Here is a 10021-nt window from a genome sequence, read left to right as displayed (position 1 = left end):
TAGACCTGAACCCTGGAAGCTTCATCCTCTACAACAGACATCACTGATTCATGTGATCATTTCTAATAGTGGTTGAATGAATGAGTTAAACTCCACATGTGGACTGACACCAGATCAGTGTTCACACCTGGACCTGTTTAACCAGGACTCTGGAGACCAGATCAGTGTTCACACCTGGACCTGTTTAACCTGGACTCTAGAGACCAGATCAGTGTTCACACCTGGACCTGTTTAACCAGGACTCTAGAGACCAGATCAGTGTTCACACCTGGACCTGTTTAACCTGGACTCTAGAGACCAGATCAGTGTTCCTCATCACTTTTAGAACGCTTGCTCCCAGCTCTCATTTATCTTCACACTCATCATCATTTCAGGACTGAAAAGGTTTTGAGTCGTTGTTATGAAGCCTTCGAAGCAGTTCTGTGAATATATATAAACGTAGACGTTCTCCTGAAGTTTGCTCCGTCTCCCTGGAATCAACCAGTTTGGTTCATTGCCATCAGACCTCATAATTAGATCACAAGGGTCCATCTTAAAGTCCAGGTGTGAACACAGGAAGTTAAAGGTGGACAGGTAAGATGAGATATGGACGTGACGTCAGTTTTCAGATATTTTTTTTTATTTCCTCCTCCAGCCTCGTGGCTTCATGTCGTTTCACTGCCTCTAGATTCTAATCTTCTCGTAGATGTTAGCCATTCTCTGAGGTTTATTATGGGATGTTTCCTCAACAAACATTATTAATCAATCCAAAACAAATCGCCACGTTGAGATCACACACACTATCTCCATGGAAACCTCCACTGATCAGTCTCACTTCTTCTTCTTCTTCTTGAGCTGCAGCCTCTGTCCTCCGTCCTGCAGACAAAGTGTCTTCATGGGTTTGTAGGCGGCCGACCTCCTGATGCGTTCTCCTTTCAGAGAGACGACGTGAGGAAGCAGAGGAGGCGTCCTCACACTGACCCCTGCCCCTGGCGGACTGTGGACCTTCAACAGCAGCTCATCTCCTTTGGCAGCAGTGACCGCCACCCAGCCTGAAAACAGAGACAGTGTTCAGAGACAGAGAAAGCCATGTCCTCCCATCTCAGGTAACGTGTCCTCACCTGCAGATGACAGTTTGACATCCGCTGCAGCCTCCAGGTAGCCTCCACCCTCCAGCCGGAACTCCTGAGGAACCAGCGCCGGGAACTCCTTCATCCGCTCCGACCCTCCTGCAGGCACCTGAACACATCACCACAGTCAGTCAGTGGTCAGGTGACCTCTGTGTCAGCAGGTGACCTCTGTGTCAGCAGGTGACATCAGGTGACTCACCCCCAGCAGGACGTGTCCAGCATGTTTCTCATAAATGCCGTCAGCCTTCTCGACGCTGGTGACGTGAACTGGGACTCGACTGGAGGCGATGACTGAGAACCAGCAGGACCTGCCCCCCTGTAGACCAACACAGCTGATCAATAAATAAATAAATATCAGCTGATCAGTACAGATTGATCAACACCTTCAGTGGGATGCTAACACGGTCATTCATTCACACCATGCCAACATGACAGGTTACCATGGCAACACCGATCCGTGCTACTGGTTCTAACCTGCAGGAAGTCGATCCGTGCCAGCGCTCCTACGAACAGACACATTCCAGGTTTCAGCACCACGGTCCGCGGCACCACGGCCTGAGTGGGAACCACTGACATCACTTCCTGTTGGGTCAGCAGGTTGAGGATCTGTGGGACGGGTCAGAACAGGTCAGAATCCCGTCTCCATGGAGACAGGTAAACAGGTGACGATAATGATGAGGAGGAGACTCACGTCCTGCTCCTTCATGATTCCTGGAGTGTCGTACAACCAATGAGCATTCTTCAGCTCGTTGAAGCTCAGCTCATCAATCGACCTGTCAGCTGGGAGGTCTAAGGTCACATCAGTCAATCAGTCCACATGTTTACATCCTCCTCCGTTCAGTCGTCACTGAATAATAAACTCCACATCTGATAAATCAATGCAATGTCTAATTGATCCGTCTCCTGCTGATGACATCACAGCTCTGTGATCCAATCAGAGCTCAACTTACCTGCCGTCATCTGTCCGTCTTCCAGTTCTCCAAACGCCAGACTGTCCGGGTCGAACTGGATCTCACTACGTCTGGTTCCACCAGACCGGAACGTCCTGCCCACACGACCTGGACAGGTGATCAGGTGAATGGGGGGGGGGGGGGTCAGGTGATCATGTGATCAAAGAGGAAGTGCAACCCTTACCCACTAGGTATCCGTGGCGGCTGAAGTGCTGCAGCCTTTTGAGCTCGTCCGGCGGCAGCTCATCCTCCGTCTGCTGCGCCGCCTCCTTCAGTCGCTCCTGGCGTCTGAACATCCGGGACGGAGTCGGGTTGGTGATGGGGAACTTGAGCAGGTTCAGAGTGGTCCCTGAACACACCACGACAGGAAGACAGCACCAAACCAATCAGTGATTAGAAGGAATTCATTGATCAAGATGACTGAATATAAATCAGGATCAAACGTTCTGAGCCTCAGACCCTCAAACTAAGAGGGGCGGAGCTAATGCTCAGGTGACTGATGATGTCACACAGGTTATACTACAGATATAAGACTAGCAGCCTGGCTGTTAAACCATCTCCCATCATGCCCTGGGAGAGTGACAGGAAACAGTTTAATGGAGTCTGGTTCTGACCGGGCCATGGTGAGATGGTGGCCTTGTGGATGAGGTCCGAGGCTCTGGACTTGCAGTAGTCGGACTCCAGCAGCGTGTTGAAGAGTGTGGACTTGCCGGCGTTGGCGCTGCCCACCAGGTACACGTCTCCGCTGTACCTCCAGGACCTCTGCAGGCTGGAGATCAGGTCCTCGATGCCATACCCAGTCTTGGCGCTGACCAGGTGGATGTCAGTCACCTGGGCGCCGAAGCCGGCGTCCCGACAGTACTGAGAGAGCTGCCGCTTGATTCTCTGCAGGTAGTTGGGCGCGTCTCTTGGCAGCAGGTCTACCTTGTTGCCGAGGACGACGATGTGTTTGTTGGTTCCCACCAGCTCCGGCAGGTCGGGGATGATGGACTCGGGCAGGTCCAGCAGGTCGACGATGAGCAGCACCAGGGCCCTCTGGGGCTGGATCTGTCGCACCACATCCCGGTACTGGTCCTTGGGTAGCTGCAGGTTCAGGGCCTTGTGGTGGTGGGTCAGCAGGTGGCAGCGCTGGCAGGTGGCATCTCCCAGACGACCCTGCTGCAGCAGAACCTTGTACTTCTCGCTGGGAAGGTATCCGGGGACAGCAGTGGAGGTGCAGTGTAGCATGGCACCGCAGCCCGAGCAGCAAGTGTCACTAACGGGCTCGTCCACATCTGGTGTTCCGTAGACCTTATGTTCACCTTCTACCTTCTTCTTCTTCTTCTTCTTCTTCTTCTGAGCAGCCACGATGCTCTCGTCCAGGGGGAAGTCCATGTCACGGAACTGGATCAATGAGTCCTCCTGGGGCCTCCAGTCCTGCAACACCTGCAGCTGACGCTCCAGAGACCTCAGCTGCTTCTGAGCCTGAGCCTCAGCCAGAGACCCAGGACCAGGACCAGGACCAGGACCATGACTGAGAGGCTCTGCAACTACAGAGGACACGCTCAGGGGACAAAGGATGTCTCTCTCCTCCTGATGGGGGTCCTCCTCTGGATCTGAACCAAGAGACAAGAACAACAACTTATGATTCACATGAAAACACCTGGAGTACCTGGGTACAGTGGGTAGTGTAGGTGGAGGTGGTATTTTGGAACCAGGGACACAGTTAAGCTACAGTGGAACAACTAAACATCCGGCGGAACCAACTCCTGTGGAGCCTCCACCCAGAGCAGGACCAACAGATCAGCCTCTGGGCTTCACTGGATGATCAGGTGGAGGCCAGCGCCACTGTGAAGGTGCAGAGGTCATGTGATGTGAACATTCCCTACGTGCTTATAAAAACAAAACGTACTGGATGACCAGAGTATCCCACCTTATTCAGACCACGTTCACCTGCATCCTGTGACTCCTCTACAGCCGGGAACTAGTCCATCAGAAAAGTATTTTTACAACGCAACTAACGACACTTCTATCAGATCAGACTTCATGATTCATTCATTCATTCATCTTGTGTAACCTCTTGTCCTGAGAAGGGTCATGGGGGTCTGGAGCCTATCCCAGCTGTCATTGGTCTAGAGGGGGGGTCCACCCTGGACAGGTCTCCAGCCTATCCCAGCTGTCATTGGTCTAGAGGGGGGGTCCACCCTGGACAGGTCTCCAGTCTATCCCAGCTGTCATTGGTCTAGAGGGGGGGTCCACCCTGGACAGGTCTCCAGTCTATCCCAGCTGTCATTGGTCTAGAGGGGGGGTCCACCCTGGACAGGTCTCCAGTCTATCCCAGCTGTCATTGGTCTAGAGGGGGGGTCCACCCTGGACAGGTCTCCAGTCTATCCCAGCTGTCATTGGTCTAGAGGGGGGGTCCACCCTGGACAGGTCTCCAGTCTATCCCAGCTGTCACTGGTCTAGAGGGGGGGTCCACCCTGGACAGGTCTCCAGTCTATCACAGGACTAACACAGAGAGACACTCACACCTACGGCCAATTTAGAATCACCAATGAACCTAACCAGCATGTCTTTGGACGGTGGGAGGAAGCTGGAGAACCTGGAGAGAACCCACGCAGACACAGGGAGAACATGCAGACTACACACAGAAAGGAACCAGTCGGCCTGGATTAGAACCCAGAACCTTCTGGCTGGGAGGCATCAGTGCTAACCACCACACCACTGTGTCTCCCCAGACACTAATACCACAGAAAACAATATTTATTTTCTTAATATTTATATTTGTGAGTGAAGTAAAGCTGTGCTGCTACAGATCTGCACTTTTTCTCTGACTTTGGATCGAATCCAGCATAAACACGTGACTTCATATGTTGGTTTAATATTTTCTTTCATTGCTGAACCAGAGGAAACAGCAGCAGCAGCGTCCTGAAGCTCCAGTAGGAGAAACTACAAATCTGTTTATGGATGTTTTACTGCTGCTGTACTTCCGGTCTGCCACCAGAGGGCGCTGTTCCTCAGAAACAAAAGGTTCAGGTACACAGCCATGAGTACAGCCCCCCCCCCCCTCGTCCCCGTCCCCGTCCCCAACAGACAGGTACCTGGAGTTCTCACCTGTATGGTCTACGAACACGAACGGTTCCTCTACTTCCGGGTCTACCGTGCAGCTCTGGTCTCGGGTCACGCCGTGTCCCCGCAGCGTCCTGGCACCGCCCGCTCCGGCCGCGGCGGGGACACGGCGGACAGAAGAACAAGCGCCCCTCCACAGCTGGCGGCGGACACACACCTGGACGAACCTGAGCATGCTGACGGCGCCACGTGCACCTGAACACACCGAGCTCACCGGGCTCCGACCGCACGAGACTCAGCGGTCTACTCCTTAACCGGATGTGACGTAAACACGCCGTCGTTTGTTTATGTTCCGGTGAAACCTTGTCTCTGGACACTGCGCACGCGCACATTTAGGAGCTCAGCACAGGCTGATGATCAATCAATCAGTCAATCAATGATCAGCCAATGACACGTCTCCTCTCTGGGGACAGGAGGGCTCACTCTGCTGGGATCTCTGGAACCAAAGTTCCTGTTTTTATTTCCGCGGCTGTGATTGGTGCGTTTAGTTTGCTGGAGTTGAGAGTGAAGAGGAGTGAGACATCGTGTTTCCGAAGGATCTCTGGGGACTTCCTGTCTTCTTCCTCCTGTCTTTGACTCTTTCTGTCTCTTCAGGGACAACATGTTGAGACTCTGCTGCTCTCTGAGACCCACGCTGCTCGCACCTGCTGTAGCTGCTGCTCAGGTGAGTCCACGAAACTACACCAGAACCAGAACCAGAACCAAAGCTCGACCAGAAGTTCAACTACAACCACACCCTCACCAGAACTTTACTTCAACCAGACCAGGACCAGACCAGACCAGACCAGGACCTGACCAGGACCAGACCAGGACTCTGCTGCACTCAGACTCAACGTGATTTAAACTGACACCAGAACATTTCTACACACTGACCTTCATCTTCATCTTCACCATCATCATCATCAGTGTGTGTTTGTAGTAGTGTGTGTGTGTGTGTGTGTGTGTGTGTGTGTGTGTTTGGTCTGATCTTTGGACTGGACTCAGGTTTAAAATTAACCAGCAGAGAAACACCTGAACGCCTCACACACACACACACACACACACACTACTACATACACACAGCTACACACTACTACACACACACACACACACACACACACACACACACACACACACTACTACATACACACAGCTACACACTACTACACACACACACACACACACACACACTACTACAAACACACAGCTACACACTACTACACACACACACACACACACTACAACAAACACACAGCTACACACTACTACACACACACACACACACACACACACACACACACTACTACATACACACAGCTACACACACACACACACACACACACACACACACACTACTACATACACACAGCTACACACTACTACACACACACACACACACACACTACTACATACACACAGCTACACACTACTACACACACACACACACACACACACACACACACACTACTACATACACACACACACACACACACACACACACACACACACACACTACTACATACACACACTACTACTACTACACACACACACACACACACACACACACACTACTACATACACACAGCTACACACTACTACAAACACACACACACACACACACACTACTACACACACACACACACACACACACACACACTACTACATACACACAGCTACACACTACTACACACACACACACTCAGGGTTCATGGTGTGTGTCTCGTTGTAGTGTTTCTGGGGTCCAGCAGGAGGCAGCACAAACATTTGACTGACTTTACCACAGGACACCAGGGCCTCATGTACGAAGGTTACACACTGAAACGTTCCTACGTACTCGCTCAGGTAAAGTTCAGGTGCATCAGAGGTAAATGTCCGTGAACTTGTCCGTTCCTTCACCAACGTCATGTCTGGCTTCTACAGATGTTGGTCCTCTGGAGACACTTAGTCTCCGAGACAGTTCTCTGAATGTAATCAGAGCTATGGACGGGACACACACTGATCTAAAAGAACCATCACATGATGAGACATGTCCATTCATCAATGATCAGATCAGATGCTTCATTAACCAGCATGGTGGGACGTGGAGGACAGCTGTCAAAGAGGACACGTCTGTCTCCACTGGAGGACAGCTGTCAGAGAGGACACGTCTGTCTCCAGTGGAGGACAGCTGTCAAAGAGGACACGTCTGTCTCCACTGGAGGACAGCTGTCAGAGAGGACACGTCTGTCTCCACTCCAGAGGAGGACAGCTGTCAAAGAGGACACGTCTGTCTCCACTCCAGAGGAGGACAGCTGTCAAAGAGGACATGTCTGTCTCCAGTGGAGGACAGCTGTCAAAGAGGACACGTCTGTCTCCACTCCTGTGGAGGACAGCTGTCAAAGAGGACACGTCTGTCTCCACTCCAGTGGAGGACAGCTGTCAAAGAGGACATGTCTGTCTCCAGTGGAGGACAGCTGTCAAAGAGGACACGTCTGTCTCCACTCCTGTGGAGGACAGCTGTCAAAGAGGACACGTCTGTCTCCACTCCTGTGGAGGACAGCTGTCAAAGAGGACACGTCTGTCTCCACTCCAGAGGAGGACAGCTGTCAAAGAGGACATGTCTGTCTCCACTCCAGAGGAGGACAGCTGTCAAAGAGGACATGTCTGTCTCCAGTGGAGGACAGCTGTCAAAGAGGACACGTCTGTCTCCACTCCAGTGGAGGACAGCTGTCAAAGAGGACATGTCTGTCTCCAGTGGAGGACAGCTGTCAAAGAGGACACGTCTGTCTCCACTCCTGTGGAGGACAGCTGTCAAAGAGGACATGTCTGTCTCCAGTGGAGGACAGCTGTCAAAGAGGACACGTCTGTCTCCACTCCAGAGGAGGACAGCTGTCAAAGAGGACACGTCTGTCTCCACTCCAGTGGAGGACAGCTGTCAAAGAGGACACGTCTGTCTCCACTCCAGAGGAGGACAGCTGTCAAAGAGGACATGTCTGTCTCCAGTGGAGGACAGCTGTCAAAGAGGACACGTCTGTCTCCACTCCAGTGGAGGACAGCTGTCAAAGAGGACATGTCTGTCTCCAGTGGAGGACAGCTGTCAAAGAGGACATGTCTGTCTCCACTCCTGTGGAGGACAGCTGTCAAAGAGGACACGTCTGTCTCCACTCCTGTGGAGGACAGCTGTCAAAGAGGACACGTCTGTCTCCACTCCAGTGGAGGACAGCTGTCAAAGAGGACATGTCTGTCTCCAGTGGAGGACAGCTGTCAAAGAGGACACGTCTGTCTCCTGTGGAGGACAGCTGTCAAAGAGGACACGTCTGTCTCCACTCCAGAGGAGGACAGCTGTCAAAGAGGACACGTCTGTCTCCACTCCAGTGGAGGACAGCTGTCAAAGAGGACACGTCTGTCTCCACTCCAGAGGAGGACAGCTGTCAAAGAGGACACGTCTGTCTCCACTCCTGTGGAGGACAGCTGTCAAAGAGGACGTGTCTGTCTCCACTCCAGTGGAGGACAGCTGTCAAAGAGGACAGCTGTCAAAGAGGACATGTCTGTCTCCACTCCAGTGGAGGACAGCTGTCAAAGAGGACACGTCTGTCTCCAGTGGAGGACAGCTGTCAAAGAGGACGTGTCTGTCTCCACTCCAGAGGAGGACAGCTGTCAAAGAGGACACGTCTGTCTCCACTCCAGAGGAGGACAGCTGTCAAAGAGGACACGTCTGTCTCCACTCCAGTGAGAACAAAGGAAATGTTCTTCTGGATCTGAGCGTGGGCCACGTTTTAGAAGGAAATCCACACAGGTCTTTGTACATGAGGCCCCTGGTCCCTGACGCCCCAGACCCTCCAGACCCACCAGACCCTGACCCCCCAGGCCCCTGACCCCCCAGGCCCCAGACCCTCCAGACCCACCAGACCCTGACCCCCCAGGCCCCTGACCCTCCAGACCCACCAGACCCTGACCCCCCAGGCCCCTGACCCCCCAGGCCCCAGACCCTCCAGACCCACCAGACCCTGACCCCCCAGGCCCCTGACCCTCCGGACCCACCAGACCCTGACCCCCCAGGCCTTTGTGTTGTCCCAGCTGTTGGTCCTGTGTTTTGCAGTCAGAGTGAGCCCTCTGCTGTGCTCCCTCCTCTCTGCAGCCTGGCGTGCGTCTCTCTACGGGCCCCCAGCAGAAACACAGCTCCTTCTATGAGTTCCGTACGTATCGCATCCGGCCCGAACTGAACGCCTCCTTCCTCAAGCTGACCAATGAGAAGATCCACCTGCGCACGGCGCACTCCGAGCTGATTGGCTACTGGAGCGTCGAGTACGGAGGCCTGAACCAGGTCTTCCATATATGGAAGTACGGTGAGTTCTTCTTCTGCTGCTACTTCTTCTTCATGGGTATTTAAAACTGTAACTGACCCCTCCTCCTCCTCTTCCTCCTTCTCTTCCTCCTCCTCCTCCTCCTCGTCCTCCTCCTCTTCCTCCTTCTCTTCCTCCTTCTCTTCCTCCTCCTCTTCCTCCTCCTCTTCCTCCTTCTCTTCCTCCTCCTCCGCCTCCTCGTCCTCCTTCTCTTCCTCCTTCTCTTCCTCCTCCTCTTCCTCCTTCTCTTCCTCCTTCTCTTCCTCCTCCTCATCCTCCTCCTCCTCCTCCTCTTCCTCCTTCTCTTCCTCCTTCTCTTCCTCCTCCTCTTCCTCCTTCTCTTCCTCCTCCTCCGCCTCCTCGTCCTCCTCCTCTTCCTCCTTCTCTTCCTCCTTCTCTTCCTCCTTCTCTTCCTCCTCCTCTTCCTCCTTCTCTTCCTCCTTCTCTTCCTCCTCCTCGTCCTCTTCCTCCTTCTCTTCCTCTTTCTCCGCCTCCTTCTCTTCCTCCTCCTCGTCCTCCTTCTCTTCCTCCTCCTCGTCCTCCTCCTCGTCCT

The 10021-nt window shown here is 53.1% G+C and overlaps 2 protein-coding genes across 2 annotated transcripts in view; one reads left to right on the top strand and one right to left on the bottom strand.

Moving 5' to 3' along the window:
• Positions 1–597: 597 nt before the first annotated feature.
• On the bottom strand, positions 598–5478 carry noa1 (nitric oxide associated 1). Its single transcript, XM_084550510.1, has 9 exons — positions 5153–5478; positions 2674–3654; positions 2244–2408; positions 2060–2167; positions 1801–1898; positions 1584–1715; positions 1309–1425; positions 1101–1218; positions 598–1031 (listed from the first exon to the last, which is right to left on the bottom strand). Exons 1-9 carry the CDS (start codon positions 5340–5342, stop codon positions 811–813), a joined length of 2130 nt encoding a protein of 709 aa, XP_084406636.1. The 5' UTR covers positions 5343–5478; the 3' UTR covers positions 598–810.
• A 175-nt stretch (positions 5479–5653) lies between these two features.
• The window catches only part of nipsnap3a (nipsnap homolog 3A (C. elegans)), a 9359-nt gene continuing 4991 nt past the window's right edge, over positions 5654–10021 (top strand). Inside the window, exons 1-2 of the mRNA XM_084550511.1 lie at positions 5654–5831; positions 9264–9471. Coding sequence (XP_084406637.1) covers positions 5769–5831; positions 9264–9471 — 271 coding nt within the window. The 5' untranslated portion in view covers positions 5654–5768. The remainder of the gene's footprint in view (positions 5832–9263; positions 9472–10021) is intronic.

This window comes from Chelon labrosus, assembly GCF_963514085.1.
Source record: "Chelon labrosus genome assembly, chromosome: 8".
In the NCBI taxonomy this organism is placed as follows: domain Eukaryota; kingdom Metazoa; phylum Chordata; class Actinopteri; order Mugiliformes; family Mugilidae; genus Chelon; species Chelon labrosus.
Note: the sequence above shows the minus strand (reverse complement) of the source record. Positions and strands in the feature narration are given on the sequence as shown.